At 52.1% G+C, this 16,466-nt stretch overlaps 7 protein-coding genes across 7 annotated transcripts; 3 read left to right on the top strand and 4 right to left on the bottom strand.

Moving 5' to 3' along the window:
* On the top strand, positions 1–1,479 carry BDV14DRAFT_132222 (YgfZ/GcvT domain-containing protein). The gene has a single exon (XM_073766144.1). It carries the CDS (start codon positions 79–81, stop codon positions 1,390–1,392), a length of 1,314 nt encoding a protein of 437 aa, XP_073631848.1. The 5' UTR covers positions 1–78; the 3' UTR covers positions 1,393–1,479.
* A 1-nt stretch (position 1,480) lies between these two features.
* Positions 1,481–2,982, bottom strand: BDV14DRAFT_132223 (putative cell cycle control protein (Cwf23)). Its single transcript, XM_073766145.1, has one exon. It carries the CDS (start codon positions 2,839–2,841, stop codon positions 1,540–1,542), a length of 1,302 nt encoding a protein of 433 aa, XP_073631847.1. The 5' UTR covers positions 2,842–2,982; the 3' UTR covers positions 1,481–1,539.
* A 462-nt stretch (positions 2,983–3,444) lies between these two features.
* Positions 3,445–5,024, top strand: BDV14DRAFT_211378 (CaiB/BaiF CoA transferase family protein). Its single transcript, XM_073776081.1, has one exon. The coding sequence runs from the start codon at positions 3,534–3,536 to the stop codon at positions 4,803–4,805; it is 1,272 nt and encodes a 423-aa protein (XP_073631846.1). The 5' UTR covers positions 3,445–3,533; the 3' UTR covers positions 4,806–5,024.
* A 366-nt stretch (positions 5,025–5,390) lies between these two features.
* Positions 5,391–6,642, bottom strand: BDV14DRAFT_196688 (tyrosine--tRNA ligase TYS1; the record flags this gene model as incomplete). The annotated part of the gene is made up of 2 exons (XM_073772500.1): positions 5,391–5,957; positions 6,013–6,642. 2 exons carry the CDS (start codon positions 6,640–6,642, stop codon positions 5,391–5,393), a joined length of 1,197 nt encoding a protein of 398 aa, XP_073631845.1.
* A 1,952-nt stretch (positions 6,643–8,594) lies between these two features.
* BDV14DRAFT_132173 (uncharacterized protein) lies at positions 8,595–9,517 on the bottom strand. The gene is made up of 2 exons (XM_073766143.1): positions 9,225–9,517; positions 8,595–9,168 (listed from the first exon to the last, which is right to left on the bottom strand). The coding sequence occupies exons 1-2, from the start codon at positions 9,333–9,335 to the stop codon at positions 8,638–8,640; spliced, it is 642 nt and encodes a 213-aa protein (XP_073631844.1). The 5' UTR covers positions 9,336–9,517; the 3' UTR covers positions 8,595–8,637.
* Positions 9,518–10,623: 1,106 nt separating this feature from the next.
* BDV14DRAFT_166900 (alpha-arrestin) lies at positions 10,624–13,122 on the top strand. Its single transcript, XM_073767581.1, has one exon. It carries the CDS (start codon positions 11,115–11,117, stop codon positions 12,654–12,656), a length of 1,542 nt encoding a protein of 513 aa, XP_073631843.1. The 5' UTR covers positions 10,624–11,114; the 3' UTR covers positions 12,657–13,122.
* Positions 13,123–13,727: 605 nt separating this feature from the next.
* Positions 13,728–15,275, bottom strand: BDV14DRAFT_187603 (integral membrane protein TmpA; the record flags this gene model as incomplete). The annotated part of the gene is made up of 2 exons (XM_073770970.1): positions 13,728–15,080; positions 15,159–15,275. 2 exons carry the CDS (start codon positions 15,273–15,275, stop codon positions 13,728–13,730), a joined length of 1,470 nt encoding a protein of 489 aa, XP_073631842.1.
* Positions 15,276–16,466: the final 1,191 nt, after the last annotated feature.

The following is a 16,466-nucleotide window of genomic DNA, read 5'->3' as shown; positions in this document are numbered from 1 at the left end:
GATTATCAATACATCGTCATCCAGCATTTCCGTAGATTCAAACAGCATCACCCCTCAACAAGGGCCAAACCACCCAAAATGATACGCCCAACCCCTTTACCGCGCTCGATATGCGCGCAATGCATTTCCCAACTCCGGACGTTCTCTACCTCCCGCGCCGCTCAAGCTCAAACCCCCACACCTCCGCCATCGGCTGGCTACACGCGCCTCACAAACCGCGGCCTCATCTCCGTCAGCGGGATCGACAGCACGACGTTCCTGCAGGGCCTCATAACACAGAATATGTTTGTCGCGAATGACCCGGACCGGCGCGCCCGACACACAGGTTCCTACGCTGCCTTGTTGAATTCGCAGGGCCGGATATTGAACGATGCATTTATATACCCAGTTGAACCGATCCCCGGCGATAACGCGGGCGATACACCATCCTGGCTTCTCGAAGTCGATAAAGACGAGATCCCAAAGTTGTTAAAGCATTTAAAGCGCCATAAGCTCCGCTCGAAATTGAAGTTACGGGCTCTGGATGAAGGCGAACGAACCGTTTGGGCTAGCTGGAAGGATAAGACCCATGCTGAGCCGCGCTGGGCAGCGTACAATCTCGAGTCGCCTATTTCGTCGCCGTTCCCGTCTGATAAAGCTGTATTGGGGTGTATCGATACGAGAGCCCCCGGGTTCGGGTCTAGACTTGTTCTTCCGGGATCTGAAGATCTGCGGACACATTTCCCGGATGAGACGCAGGTTGAGGGGGGTGAGGTTGATTTGGGGGGTTATACTGTTCGACGGATATTACATGGTGTTGCGGAGGGGCAGGCTGAGATTCTTGGTGGGTCGGCGCTGCCGCTTGAGTCGAATATGGATCTTGCGAGGGGCGTGGATTTCAGGAAGGGATGCTATGTTGGGCAGGAACTTACTATCCGGACGCATCATCGTGGTGTTACGAGGAAGAGGATTGTTCCTGTGCAGCTTTATGAGGGGGATCTTCCTTCGTCTGAGGGGTTGGTGTATGACCCGTCAATTGAACTGGCCCACCCACCGCCGGAAACGAATATAGTGAAGGATAGTAAACGCAAAGGACGCAGCGCCGGAAAATTCCTCTCCGGAATTGGAAACATCGGTCTCGCATTGTGCCGTCTGGAGGCAATGACTGATATCTCGCTTACGGGCGAGAGTGCAGGTTTCGATCCAGCGCAGGAATTCAAGGTTGAGTGGGTTGGTGAGGATGGCAGCGATGTGAAGCAGGTTAAGGTCAAGGCGTTTGTGCCGCCTTGGACGAGGGAATTTATTGCCGCGGGGGTTGCGAAGAGTATTAAGAACAATAATGCGAATGCGGACGAGGGGCATCGCGCGAGGGATTACTTGGAGCAATTGGAAGAGGAAGAGGCGCAGCGGTGATGGATTGACCATGACCCTTAGCTGTTGCAACTACTATTGTACATTTTATATAGACTTGTATAACACCAAAGCAAATGCAAATGCATTTCCAAAACAAATGGGTATCTTAAGCACAATAAACCAAAATAGACTCTTCCCAAAGAAGATCTAATTCCCAGCAGCCTCAGCAGCATCCGCCGCCTCATCTTCTTTGCGCAACTGAACCTCCAACGCCTTGCGCTCCTTCTCACGCTGTGCATTTTTCAACCGCATGAGCGTGATCTCTTCAAGACTAGGTGTCTTTGTACCATTCGACTCTGCCGTCGGCGCCGGTCCTGGCGCTGACTTTGCGGACGCGAATGAGCCGAATGACGGTGCTTTTCCTGGCTGACCGCCGGCACTTGCGTTCTTGAGCCCTGCGAAGCTGAATTTTGGTTTGACGGGTTGAGAACTCTGTTCTTGGTCTTTTGGCGAGGGGGCATCGGCTTGTCCGTGGCTTGCGGGTGAAGCAGAGCCAGATGCACTGCCGTCTCGTCCAGCGAGGTCCGGTTGTTCCCCTGTAGCCCAGAAGACAGAGTCAATCACATTCCAGTCATTGGCTGTTTTGGAGAGGCTTTCGCGCATGAACTTTTCGGCGTCGAGCACTGCCGTGTGCGCGGCGACGATGGACACAAAGACAATCAAGCCCGTCGCAACAGTTGTCTTCTTCTTGTCGCCCTCATTCAATCTTTGTCGCCGGTCCTTAAGAACGAGGACACTCTCGATCTTCCCGAATGGGCTGAACAACGCCGTAAGTCGGTCCTTGTCTAGATCCGTCCCCCGTCCCTCTCTAACCCACCGAACCTTGACAGCGCGTTCCTGCTCAGGAACATTTGTCCCGCCCTCATGAGACCTGTCCACACGCTTCGCACTATGATCCCGTTCCTGCTGCCTCGCCTCCTCCTCCGCCCGAATCTGCGCCTCATCCTCCTCAACCTCCTTCTTAAGCTTCTCCTCTGCCTCGCGCCTCCGTCGCCTCCCATCCTCCGCAATCCTCTCAATCTCCCTAGCCAATTTCTCCTCCGTATCATCAACCGTAGTGCCCCAAGCCCTCTTCACACCCCTCTGTTCCATACCAGCAGCCCGTGCCCCAGCCCGCTCCCTGGCCTCAAGATCCTCCTTCATCTTCCGTTTCGCCGCATCAAGCATATCATGTTCGCGCTTCTTGCGCTCCCTTGCCTCCCGCGCATTATCGTATAATTGCCGCACGGCCGGGTCGGAAAGCACATCGTTTGCGATTTGGAGGAGGTGGAACTTGTCGATGTCTGATTGTGTCGGGTTGGTGATTTTGTCGGGGTGGTATTTTAGCGCTGTGCGGCGGTAGGCGCGGCGAATTTCGGTTGCGGCCGCGGCGGGGGAGATGTCGAGGAGGGCGTAGAAGTCGTGTTGGCCCGAGGTTGCGTGGGATTTTAGGTCGTCGGTGCCGGACATTTTGGCGGTTCGTCTGCGGGTGCGTTGGGTTCAATTAAGAAGATGGAGATATAGTATAATTGAGAAGTATCCAAAGTGGTTGAAGAAGGTGGTAGTAGTACGTAGAGAGCTCGTGGATGAGCTGCGTGAAGCTCTGAGGTGGTTGTTGATGGGAAGTTGGTTGGCGGTGGCGGAAGGTTTTCTTATCGACCGCGGCAGCCCCAGGCACAAGACTGCTTCCATGCGAGCAACCTACCACTCTAAGCATGCCTTTCTTCAATCTTACTCTATTACTCTATATTTCGAAGCTCTTGTTCTCTATCAAGCCCAGAATGTGCACTTTTAGAGAGGGATTGACCATGCGTTCCCAAGAGGTTCCTGATCAAAACTGGATATGCGATTATATATATTTTTGTACGGCCGGCGACTGGAATTGCGACAAAGTCGAACCATCTCACAATGCAGCAACATGAGAACAAATTGACGTACAGACCCGAAAGTTACTTATGGCCGCTCATACTTCCAAGAGTTCTTGAGGCTCTTCCAGTCTAGATCGGAGCTTGGAGTATGCAGATTGGGAATTGGGGGATCGGAGACGGCGACTCGGTTATATGCTTTGTAGGTACCCGAGTCCCATGCGGAGAAGATGGTGACCTACAAATAAGTCTTGCGCTCTAAATGCCGCTTTTTCAACCCATATATCAACTTCAAAAATGTTCTCCAGGATACCTTATTCCCGGCTATCACAGCCAGCTACCACTAATGCTGTATCGAGGAGTATACGGCGCTTCTCACAATCAGCCCTCCGCAACAACTCCACCAACGATGGCCCCCTCTCCGGCATCACAGTCGTCAGTCTCGAACAAGCAATCGCCGCTCCATTTTGTACCAGACAGCTTGCAGACATGGGAGCACGGGTGATAAAAGTCGAACGCCCTGGCGTAGGCGACTTCGCGCGGAACTACGACACGCGGGTAAACGGGCTAGCCTCACATTTCGTCTGGACGAATCGATCAAAAGAGAGTCTTGCATTGGACGTCAAGAAAGATGAAGACCATGAAGTTCTTATGAAATTAGTCGGGAAGGCAGATGTCCTCGTGCAGAACCTCGCGCCTGGCGCAAGTGCCAGATTAGGGCTTTCCTTCGATAAACTGAAGGAGACGCATCCCGGTTTGATAGTCTGCGACATCTCAGGGTACGGACAGGACGGGCCATACAGGGATAAAAAGGCCTACGATCTCCTCGTGCAATCAGAGAGCGGCCTGCTTTCAGTAACAGGCAATGGACGGGACCAGCCCGCTAAAGTGGGCATATCGATCGCGGATATCGCGTCGGGGATGTATGCTTACAGCAGTATTCTCGCGGCTCTCCTGCAACGCGCAAAGACGAAAAAGGGCGCACATATTGATATCTCTATGCTTGAGAGCATGGTCGAGTGGATGGGGTTCCCGATGTACTATGCCTATAATGGTGCGCCGGGGATTGTACCGACTGGTGCTTCGCATCCGTCGATTTACCCGTATGGACCCTTTGATGCGAAAGATGGAACTGTTATGATGGGATTACAGAATGAGCGCGAGTGGACGAATTTCTGCACGGGCGTTCTTTCGCAGCCTGAACTTGCGACGGATGCGCGGTTCTGCAGTAACGAGCTGAGAGTCAGGAATCGGGATGAATTGAAAGAGATCATTACGGCGTCTTTCTCGAGTATCACGACTGAAGAGGTCACAAAGAGACTTGATGAGGCTTCTATCGCGAATGCGAATGTCAATGATATGGCTGGTGTTTGGGAGCACGCGCAGCTCAAGGCGAGAGATCGGTGGACGGAGGTCAAGACTTCGGGGGGCGTTGTGCCGGCTCTTATTCCTCCTGGGTTCAGGTTAAATCCTGGGGAGGGAGGGTATAAGGCTAGGATGGATGCTGTGCCTGAGGTAGGGGAGCATAACGGGAAGATACTGAAGGAGTTGGGGGTGGAGAGGGTGTAGAGATATAGTCAATGGCCACAATGACCATGTCCGCAAGAATTGGGAGGATCTCGGTAGCAAGGAGCTGCATTTGATTAGGTTCATGATATACTGTACTTTACTAGCTGCACTGCACGGCTGTAGGTAGGCGGACCCATGTTCCTCCTGGAGCTTTAACCCCATCTCCCTGATTATGCATCGCAATGCTACAGCAGTCTCCTCCATCTACTACTTAATGGGCTAATATATTTGGCTTCTCTTCTAAGTAGTAGTGGAGCCATGGATATGAATATATCTGTTGTGTGCGTGTGGCTATTAGAGATGCTAATACATGGTTATTGGCATCCTAGGACACACCTTGGGGATATTGACGTTATTCCCACCACCATCAAGAACCCTAAGAGTTAAGAATTCGAGCTTCGAGAATCACACTTCTCTACTTATAGTTATTAGCAAAGGGAATCCAACCGAGGCGCTAGTAAGAAACCCGCAAACTTGTTTCAGACAGATATATTCAGTACAATCTATCTACAATAAAGTATAACTTGAGAAAAACATCGCTCATATGCGCATAAACCAACCATTCCCACTTCTAACTTTTCAGTCCTAGTTCTCCCCCTCCTTAGCCGCCTCCTTCGGACGCTCCGCCAACTCAGTCTGCACCTCCTGCTGCAACTCCTTCCCCTTCTGCGCCCCCGGGTGTCTCGACCCCTTATCCTTAACCTTCTTCACCTTCTTCTCAACCACAGGCGGCGGGTAAGCCTGCGCCGTGATCTCCTGCCACTCCTTGCTAGCATTGTAAGCCTCCGTGATAGGCGCCATAAGTTCCGTAAGGGCCTTTGTAACAGCAGGCTTAAGAGCCTGGGGCGTAAGGATATCATTTGCGTAGTCCTCCTTCAACTTGGCGATGTCGGTGTAGGTTAGGGGCTCTGCGTCGCGGCGCTCAACGGTGAATTTCTTTTCGCCGCGGAGGGCGGCAGCGGGGAGCAGGACGAATTCGACCATTGCAATGACGCCGTTCTCTTCGACTATTTTGGGGGCTGCTTCGGCCTTTTTGATCTTCTTGGCGATGACTTCGGGGGCGTCGAGGAGGTCGATTTTGGAGTCTTGGACACTGGAGCTCATTTTGCCGCCGGAAAGACCGGCCACCATGGGTGTTACGAGATGGGCGCGCTAGACAATAATTTATTAGAACATGTAAGGGGAATGTATGTGGAAGTGTTCTTACCTTGCGATATCCAATCTTAGGCAACCACTCAACAGCAGCAGCGAAAAGCTTCCTCTGGTCCATACCACCCAACTGCGCATCAACATTCAGATGCTCCTCATCAAGAACCTGCAGAATAGAGTAAAGCAGTCCACTCAACGGCGCATTAGCAGACTGCTTGACAATCTCAGCACCGGCCTTCTTAGCATCATGCTCGCTAACCAGCGACGAGAGCTTGTAGACATCCATAGTGTACTCAGGGCTCTTCTGGTAAGAAGACCCAAGTACAAACTTCAATTTCTCCGTAGAGACACCGACGGATTCTAGAATTGCAGTGATGACCTTGGAGTAGTACTTGGCGCGGTTCTCGACGAGCTCAAGCGGGGCCTTGAGGTTATCGAGGAAGGCATGGATGTCTGCGAGGAGAACAGTGACCTCGCAGTCTGCAGCCAGCAATTGGGCAATCTTAATGGCTGCAACGAAGTAACCTGTGTGTGGGCGGCCGGTTGTAGCGGTTCCCCAGTAGATGCGTGGGTTGCGGCCTTCGGCGAGGACGGCCTCGATGATTTCGGGGTTGAGGGTCTCGGCGAGGTTCTCGGTGATCAGATCAAGGCGGGCCTTGGCCGCGGCATCGAGGGTAGGGGCTGCCATTTTGCCGGGTTGTGTATATGTGAGTGTGGTGGTGAGAAGGAGAGTGTATATACACAAGGTGGGATGGCTGGATTTTCTACATTTCTGACTCATGACCCCGCGCCTACAACCGTTTTACTGCCGTGGATTTTTGGGCGGCGAAAGGTTGACCGCCTTCCGTATATCCATTCTGACCCAGCACTCAGCCACTTGGGACGCCGTGGCGACCTATCAGGGGCCAAGCAGGCCAGGAACAATCCGAGGGGGTTCCGAGTCTTCGCCAGATTCAAGACCATTTCCGATCAGATATCTATGTCTTCGAAGTTTCTGATTGTACATCGCTCGATCCGCATGGTATACTTCCTAAGTTGCTTCAATCTTCAGCCACTTGGGCAGAGCCGACTTGTAGCAGGATACTGGACGTCTAAAATTGTTGTACAAAGCCTCCTGGTTGCGCAAGGCTGAGTGCGGCTAATCTCAGCACATATTGTTAGTTACTTCATGTCGAATGCGTTGGAGCAATTCAATGCCATGAACGACATAAGGCGCAGCATGCTTGGCCTTCAAACGTGTTGCAACTTGCGACCTACTAGGCTCGCTAGTGAAGGCCAGAGATCTCAGCGACACAGCTGTGGGCATGGTGGCAAGGCTGAGGCGCCAAATATACGCTGTCCGGCGCAGCTCATCCAACAGTTTACCTGGATGTGATGCACGAGAGTCGAGACCAAGTCAATGTGTCTGGAACTCTGGATGAGGCTGTAAGACCTCGAGAGGTCTCGCCGTCATGGAATGTCCAAATATAGCCCTCGAGACATGTTTCGTCAGGTGGTATAATTATAGTAAACAATGTTGCAGTACCAACTGCTAGGCGTTGACAGCTTGCGTACGAAAAGTTCTAGAACGAAGCCTCGTAAGAAGTCCAAGTCAAAGACGTCATTGCTACAAGTCAGCCTGACATGACTACCTTACACGGTCCATCGCAAGGCACAAAGAAACAGAACTTGTAACAAACGGGTCGCGGTTCCCATCCGTGCCCACCAGGTTGACGATGTCGACATTCAGACCGGGTAAGAGCCATATCAGATTCTGGAGATCGCTCGGTGCCGGGCCGGTTTTTCTTGCGTGATGCCAAGAGCTTCGAGAAGGTGTCATGAAACACCAGCCTGATTGGCCGTGCGCCCGACGATGGACGTCAGAATCGTCAGAGTAAGCGAACCTCAGGCAAGACGGCTTATATTCGGCGACTAGTAATGTGTACTACTTGGCCCCAGAAAGTAGAATCGGTCAGGCACGCCGACTTGATGTAGAAATTTTTACAGTCGGGGATGCGCTGCGATGCCGCCGCACTAGCAGGGTTTCCCGCGGAAAAACCAATAAAAATTGATCTCGCCATCCGGTGCCTGGTTCTGCAATTCTTGTTCATCGCTGTGGATAGAATTTGATACTCACCGTCTTCTGAATTTTATATGGCGCAATTTGACGACAGAGCTTGAGCTCCATCCCTGAGTAATGAACGAGTACCCTGGTCGGCTGCTCTCGCATATTGTCGGACAACATCAAGGAAATATAGCTCAGCAGAGACTTCAAAAGGCCCTATTATTCATAGTTCCTCGAGTAGACGCCTCTTCCCCATAAAATGCTATCCACTGTGGATGATTCCAGATTGCCTGCGATCCATATCCCCCCGTTCTCGGCAGAGTCGACGAGTCGCAAGGCTCGGTGGAGGATCGTGGACATCGCGAAAGAAGGAAGAGGCCCCGGTGGTGGACGGCGGAATCCGCCGAAACAACCTGAACCAAGATCGAAGAGGAAGGTCGGGGGCTGTCCCGATGTTGGTTGCGCGGGTTGAAAATTGTGAGCGAGACATGCCCCGTGTATTCGGTCAGGGTTTCCGAGAATGCTACAAAGGTACGCAGCTAGAGGGGTGCTAGAACAGTGTGCTAGGGTAGTTCGCCGACTAGTCCGATCCTGCCAGGGTAGTAGTAGGGACTCTGCAGGCTGCGATGGCATGATGTTTCAGTTGACAGTTGACACCGCTTGAATGACAACAACTCCGACAAGACAACAACAATCCCGATCGGAACGGCAAGCAGAGAGCAGTGATGGGCTGAGAATGGAATTGACTCTGAGTGCTGACGGGATTCCTGAACCACGCACTGGGCGTTGCATCCAGCAGCTTTCTGTTAGGTAATTAGTGCACCGCTGGCCCCCATCATTCGCTGAAAATCTCCCAACGGCCATGGAAAATCGACTGGAACCGCGTTGACAGCTGTTGTCTAGAACAATTCTATATCTGATCGTATACTTCACTTGTTTCTGTATAGCTTCTGCTTTACACTGGCCTTGATGCCCCGGGTTGTTTGCTTTTTTTTTTCTCAGCAGGTGACTCGGGCACCAAAAGCCACAGTGCAAGCGAGCAAATGATGCAATACACCCCCGCAACCGGCTAAATTTCCTGCATTGCGGGGAAATGGCATCGGCGCTCGAATTGCATGAGCGTCGGGGACTTGGGGCGACGCCGCCAGCAAATGTAGTCGAATGAGGGCTCTAGGCAAGGCTTAGCCGAACAAGGAAGTTTGGGGGAGATTGTTGGTTGTTCACACCACTATCGTAGCATTCCAACGGAAGCTCTGTCCGAGTTCCCTGGAAAGGGAGGAGCCGAGACAGCACCTCGAGTGGAAGTCGTTTCCTTCGCAGATGTAACACGCCAACATACATGCACTCCTGTAGCATGCGCATTCTCCTTCTTACTTTAATGTGAGTGGGTCTTTAAAGTAGAGGACCATAGCATGATGTTGCGCAAACCTCCCTCTTCACGATGCCCCTCCTCCTGACTCTGCTCTGTTGTAAAGGATCTCCAACTAGCGCGAAAATTTTAGGTGTTTCGTACGATACGTGCCTGTAACGGTGCCGGTCACCGATGGTACGGGCTGACATTACGCCAGACCGCCAACGAAGGTGTCAATGCTCGAGCTCAGGGACCGCCACGTGATGGTTCAATGCCGGGTAGACGGCTGGAAGGCAGCTGACCCTTTGATGCCTTGACCTTCTCAGCGCAACTCCTCCCTCTTGGGGTTGATGCCGGAGTCACCTGTTGGCAGCCACCTTACGAATCGCTGGATCGTAGATTCGTCTGGCCTCGTTTCTCGATCAGCATTATTGCCTCGGGTTGATGCTCCGTCGAGTCATTCGGATCGAGAGTTTGTATACAAACAACCAATTGGATCGAGAAGGTGCCTCCGATTTAGAACCTTAGAAGCGCCAGCGCCATGTTTCGTAGTGTGTTCGAATCATCTATTGCAAGCATATGACACCATTCGAAGATCATTCAGCACAGACTTTGGGCCAAGGCACATTTGTCAGAAATCGATGTCGAGTGTGAAGTCTAAGCCTGACAAGTTGGTGCAATATTGCGCGTTCCTAGCGATGTTCTGTCGACAATGACGATCGATCGAGCACGCAATACAATGCGCCAGCCTTAGATCGCGAATGTGGAAGAGCTGCCCGGAGCCGTTGGAGGTGCTCCTCAGGCCAGCTGCCGGCTGCATGTTGCGTGAGTCATCGCGCACGGCCTTGGATTCCCGTTCAATGCGCTTTCTCAGAACATGCTCACTTTGGGTCTGGAATACTTGACACCTCAGAATTAGCTCGACGTCTCCAAGGTACCGCTGTTTAATGAAGTAATATCTGGATCATATGTACGCGTGTAATGCCCAACGTGGATTCAGATCTTGTTGCGGTTGATTGTGCATGAATAGAACTAATAGGGACTGAATTGTATCGAGCTCATTGTTCTAAATGTTAGTAGTAGTATAGCTCCTACATGATCCATGAATTAAGCAGGACTATACGAAGCGAGAGATCTCCTCGGAGCGCAGGCCCGCCAAGACCAGATGAGAGGTGTCACGGTATTGAAAGAGAACTGTAACGAGCGGTAATCACCCCCCGAATCCACAATGACGCCTTTCCCCTACAGCAGCCCCACCGGGCACTGAATTTATTGTCCGCTTTAAGGTGGCCAGACCAAGAAAAATTTGTCCTTGTTACATGTGGGAACCGTCCAGAAACTATGGCTGAGAAAATTTCAGTGGTAGCAACTAGTCCTGTAGAGTCAGTAGACAATTGACATGCCATTCAAAGGGACCGCCTCGTCCGCTTTTCTGGTTCAGCTAAATCCCTTTTCTTTGCTTCCTTCCTCAGTCCATCGCAAACCTATTCCGCCGGTGCAGGTGTTCTATACTACTACACTGCCTCTCCCCGCGCCTGCCATTAGCATATCACTAGCACTCCTACCACTACCACCTACCTAGCTACCATCAAGAGGGATTATGCGAGCTACTGCCTATTACATCCCCCAGCCTGACCAACACTGCATTGAATCCTGAACTATACCAAATAGTCACCATCTACTGCATAGCCTATACAAAAGCAGCTTCTATAGCTTGAAGTTTCATTGTCAATCATCAAAGAGTTCCGACTCGACCACCATCACCATGCCGGGCCGTCTTCTGTCCAGCCTTGTCCGCCCCTCTCTCTCCCACCACTCGATCTTCCCCCACTCCAACTCTTCCTCTTCCTCGTCTGTCAACGAGGTCTCTCACACTGCTCCTTCCAAGAACTCCCACTCCAGACCCCACTCACCAGAGCGCCGCCTGTCCTTCTCCATGGACCACTTTATCCACACCTACCGAGACCACAACAAGGAAAAGAAGCGCCATGGACGATCAAAGGAGCGTGTCACCCACGAGGCCGTTGCAACCTCCGCCAAGCTCGACGTGATTGTTGAGTCCCCGCCACTCATCTGCTACGGAACACCACAGAACTCCACCGGTGCCCTATTCTCTGGCCGCCTCAGAATCAACGTTGCTGAAGCGGCGGGCGTCACCTTGGACAAGTTTGACATGCGTCTGGTGATCAAGAAGACCACCAAGAAGCCCGTGTCCAGGGACTGCCCGCACTGCGCCTCCAAGACCGAGGAGCTGACGAACTGGAACTTCCTGACTGAGCCTCTGCCACTGAAGAGCGGAAACCACGACTTCCCCTTCAGCTACCTGTTCCCGGGCAACTTGCCTGCATCCTGCAACAGTACTCTCGGGCAGGTCGAGTACTTCCTCGAGGCCCACGGGCACAACATCAACGGCGAGGACTACACTTTCAAGATGCCGGTGAACATCAGACGCGCTATTCTTCCCGGAAATGATAAGTCCTCTATCCGGATCTTTCCACCAACCAACCTGACTGGCCGCATTGTGCTTCCTTCTGTCGTCCACCCCATTGGCACCTTCCCAGTCCAGATGACGCTAAGCGGAGTCTTGGACAAGGGCGAAGAGACCCAAACGCGCTGGCGCCTGCGCAAGATGATGTGGCGTATCGAAGAACACCAGAAGATCGTCTCCGAAGCCTGCAGCAAGCACACTCACAAGATTGGCGGCGAAGGCAAGGGCGTCCTCCACCGAGAAACTCGCATCATCGGGCACAACGAGGAAAAGGAGGGTTGGAAGACAGACTTTGACACCGCTGGCGGCGAGATCAGCATGGAATTTGAAGCGAACATCAACCCTACGTCCAACCCAGTCTGCGATCTTGAAGTTCAGGGCGGAGTCGAGGCGAAGCACAACCTCGTCATCGAGTTGATCGTCGCCGAGGAATTCTGCCCCAACCGCAACACCAGACTCATCACTCCTACCGGTGCAGCTCGCGTTCTTCGCATGCAATTCAACCTTCACGTCACTGAACGCAGCGGGCTGGGCATTAGCTGGGACGAGGAAATGCCTCCAGTGTACGAAGATGTCCCTGCCAGCCCTCCTGGATACACCATGCTTGGAAGCAGCGTCATGGAGGATTACCACGGCTCTCCTTTGGCGACTCCAGACTACGAGGATCTAGAGCGAATGGATTCTCTTCGACTCGATACGTCTTCGACCAACTCTTCTTGCCGCGGACGCAGTCGCCTGACGACTGACGATCTGACCACCGAGCCTGCCGAAATCACAAATCGCAACCGAGCTCCATCTGCGGACTCGCAGTCCTCATAAACATCATTCAACACTCTCATTGGCTTCGGCCAGTACGAACTCATGACTCACGAACTCAACGACGTTTTACAAAAAAGACCCCTCTTCCCGTCACTACAAAGACGGCTTTTCCCTTTTTTTAACATATTTCATCTCACTTCCAACGCGCGATTAATACCGACCCAAAAAAGTTCTGTGATTTCTTTTGCTTTCGGTTGATTGCTGGTTGATTGCTGGTTGATTGCTTTGGGCGTTCTCAGGTTCCTTATCTTATACCTGCATTGGGTGGGATCGGCTGTTTTTATGATACCCAACACATCTTACTTTCTTTTCCATTCTTGTCTCTGATTTTCTTCTGTTCCGATCACGAATCACGATATATTGTCTCTAATAATCATCTCATATCATACAAGTACATACCACAATCGAGTTGTCAAACTCACAAACAAACCTAACTTTCTCGTATTCTGTTATCCTCAAATAGAAGTAACCACATTGTCCTTGTAAAATAACTCCGACGGTCAAATAACAAGCGACCAACAGCCGCCGCAGCGCAACATATTCCCCATTTAGGCCGTGCCGCGAGTAAGGAATCCTGCATGAACACCTGCAGAGCTGTGTGACTTGTGTCTGAGCACAGTCAGCGCGGCTCTGTATTGGTGAACTACACTGGATATTTGCCTCCTTCGCAAGGCTAGGAGTACTAGGAGTAGTAGTTGTTGTTGGGTGGGGCCTTAAATAGCCAGCTACTGAGGTTCAAGGACTATAAGGATGGGTGTTGGGTTGAGTGTGACACTATGAGTGACTGTTGCATTGACCTCCAACCCAAGTTCTTTCTTCCTTCTTCTCATGGACCCCTACCAAGTCACTTCTCACTGTGTGACCTCATTTTTTTTTCTTCTCCAACACACCGACACAACTTTTCTTCCCTCAACATTCTATCGGTTCAATTAATCAAACATCATTGGAATAATCTAATCTACTATCGCCCGAAACCAGATTTCATTTCGTCATCCAACAAACAGAACTAAATTCAATAAATCAGAACGAAAAACAATCATCAAGCTGCATTCATGACATCGTACAACATAATCATGAGTCGAAAATCGGCCCGTAGGCTGGAATCCCCATACTCTCCAACTCGAAGACGACCTTCTTCGTTACGCGCGGGTTGCTAATGACGCAGATCGCTTCGGCCTGGTGTTCGCGGGCGATGTACCGAATGAGCGGGATCATATCGAGTCGGCCGGAGGAATTTGTGTCGATGATAACCGGGTTGGGGTCCATTCTACCGACAAGGTTCAGGACTTCCTTGCCGTATGTTCGCTTGGGAGCACGGGTTTGCCAGATGACTCTGAGGTCGGGTCGGTTCTCGTCGCCGAGGAAAGACAAGCAAGGGCCGATTCCGGATCCGGTCGTGACGACGACAACGCGCTTATATACGCGCATTGCGTACGCAAAGCCGTAGACGAGCACGCCGCGTTTCCAGAGGTGCGTGGGCTGGTCTTTGATTGTTGCGGAGGTCCAGTCGCCTGCCTTTGAGATGAGGGAGGAGAAGGAGGCACCGTTGCTGTCTGGGTCTGGGAAAGTCGCGAACCCGTGCCAGTCTTTCAAAGGGTGCTTTGATAGCTGGATACCCTTGCCAAAGGTTGTCTTTGTGTGGGTAAAGTGCAGGCGGATTGCGTGCGGGGAGAGCTGCTGCGGTGTCACCTTGACTTTGCGAAGGAGCAGCCAGGGGTGGATTATTGCGGCCACGACGACCATGAGGAACCAGAAAGCCGGCAGCTCGATGAGAAAACGGCCAAAGGATTGGCCCTCTGCTCTTGACGCCTCGTTAACGAAGACCATGAGGTCGGCAACAAACAGGGCGACGACGAGCCAGCCGGAGAACCGGTGTGTCAGCTCAAAGTAATCGTGCATTTTGGCGCGGAAGGTCGGGTACGCCACGACTATGATGGCGAGGAGCAGGACCAGGATGATGTATGAGAGGACGATTGGAGCCGCGGAGAAGATCGATGTTGTTCCCTGTGCGGGAGACCAATATTGGCGAGATAGTTCGCCAATGAAGCCCAGATACCAAATCAATGAGGCCACGCCACAGCCGCTGTGCACGCCGCCATAGTGGTACACCTTGGAGCAGATGCGGCGGAGGAATAGCGGTGCCCACCGGGGTACTGAGCATACCGTGACGAAGATGGTGTTGACGACGAGAGGCTGTCTTGCCAAACCGCAGGCAAGCAGGTTTGCTGCCGAGGCGTTGATGAGGGCCAGGAGTTTGCGGTCTGAGACGAGCACATAGATGAAGACACCGATGTTGGCGAGGAAGACCAGAGAGAAGAGCCGGCGGTAGATGTTGAGGAATGTGTATCGGACTGGAGAGATCAGTCTCCTCGGTGTGCTTAGGGCCTCGGGGTCATAGCCCTCAATGTCATCGGGAATCATCAACTCCGAGACATCCTTGATGATGCACTTCTCGATGTTTGGGAGAAGGCTTGTCTCGCTTGCACTTGGCGGAGGAGACACGGAGACATCTTTGACGAGGACCTTTTCGAAATCCTGGATGCTCGCCTCACTCGGACTGTTTGGAGGATAGTATGCCGTCGGCGGCCTCGAGACAACGACCTCTTCGACCTCCTCCATTTGAGACATATCGCTTCAAATATCTGCGAAGCAAACGACAGGTATGAGAAGCAATTATGGGAGAGGTATAATATCACCGGATACAAGAGACAAAAGCAGGTGAGTGGTCAAACGAGAATGGTGGCCTGCACTCATACCCTGGAATACTTGACAGAAAGCCCACCACTAGGATGCCTCCACAGGGTGCATGTGTCTTTTGAATGCCCTCGCATAGCTCCATTGATTCGGTCTAGCTGAGAAGGCATTTCCCAGCTTGTTTACCTGCGTCGGACTTTTCTGCCGTGTCCTAGTAGGCCCATCGTTCTTCTGAGAACTTCGGGGTCCACACTAGACGGTCCACCATGACACCGTCCTTATCTTGGAAAGTTTTTTTCCCGCGCAACGCCTGCCAAAGTCAAAAGCGGCAAAAGAAAGCATATTTTTTATTTTTTCGGCCTTTGAGAGACTGACTCGGGGAAACCAAGTGCTCGGTGTACGTCCGCATGGCAGGATCCCACGGAAGCTTTGCCGCTAAGTTAGATCCTACAAGGTTACCAATGAACACTAAACACACATGATACTACACCTTGTCGACAACTCTCTACTTTCTCCTGATGTGGTATAATGCAGGGCGAATTGGTGGTGGTGATGGGGGAGCAGACCCGGACAAGCTTGCTCTGATGTCTGCCGAGGTGCCTTTCACCCGGCAATGCAGCTACAGCCCAGCCGGGTGAGATGATCGACATACAGAAGCGACATAGCACGGGCATGCGAAAGCAAGGCGTTCGCCACAAGAGCGCGGTGTTCGTCCGATTGCCCCACAGAGAGACCGTCAAAAAGCACAATATCAAGAAAAACAATCGGAAACACCGAATTCCAGCGAGATTGCACAGTCACGGGTACACACAGACAACGCAGACAGCGCATACAGAACAGCTGGGGCTCTGGGGATACCCTAAGATCGTGGAGTTGAATTTGCAGTTTGCCGGAGTATGCAAACGTAGACTGGACGCACTTGGCAGGCCGGGTCCTCGCGGAGTCCACATCACACGTTTTCTTGCTTTTTCGGCTTGGGTACGAGCTGGCTATTGGCAGGAAGCAGGCGAGACCAACTGTCTGGAACTGTTGACCTGATAAACTAGGTTAGTGGGGTGGAGGTCAGCCAGATGGATGGCGTCGACGTGCTTGGGATCAACCGCGGATCAATGGACA

The sequence above is a fragment of the Aspergillus stella-maris genome (assembly GCF_047715825.1).
Source record: "Aspergillus stella-maris strain CBS 113639 unplaced genomic scaffold BDV14scaffold_7, whole genome shotgun sequence".
In the NCBI taxonomy this organism is placed as follows: domain Eukaryota; kingdom Fungi; phylum Ascomycota; class Eurotiomycetes; order Eurotiales; family Aspergillaceae; genus Aspergillus; species Aspergillus stella-maris.
This window is presented reverse-complemented; position numbering and strand designations above follow the sequence as displayed.

Bases quoted from the DNA above. Each gene is read 5' to 3' on its own strand.
- BDV14DRAFT_132222 (XM_073766144.1), top strand. From the start codon at position 79: ATGATACGCCCAACCCCTTTACCGCGCTCGATATGCGCGCAATGCATT.
- BDV14DRAFT_132223 (XM_073766145.1), bottom strand. From the start codon at position 2,841: ATGTCCGGCACCGACGACCTAAAATCCCACGCAACCTCGGGCCAACAC.
- BDV14DRAFT_211378 (XM_073776081.1), top strand. From the start codon at position 3,534: ATGTTCTCCAGGATACCTTATTCCCGGCTATCACAGCCAGCTACCACT.
- BDV14DRAFT_132173 (XM_073766143.1), bottom strand. From the start codon at position 9,335: ATGTTGGCGTGTTACATCTGCGAAGGAAACGACTTCCACTCGAGGTGC. The intron at 9,169-9,224 runs GTGTGAACAACC...AGCCTTGCCTAG, and splicing joins GTTGGAATGCTACGATAGTG to AGCCCTCATTCGACTACATT.
- BDV14DRAFT_166900 (XM_073767581.1), top strand. From the start codon at position 11,115: ATGCCGGGCCGTCTTCTGTCCAGCCTTGTCCGCCCCTCTCTCTCCCAC.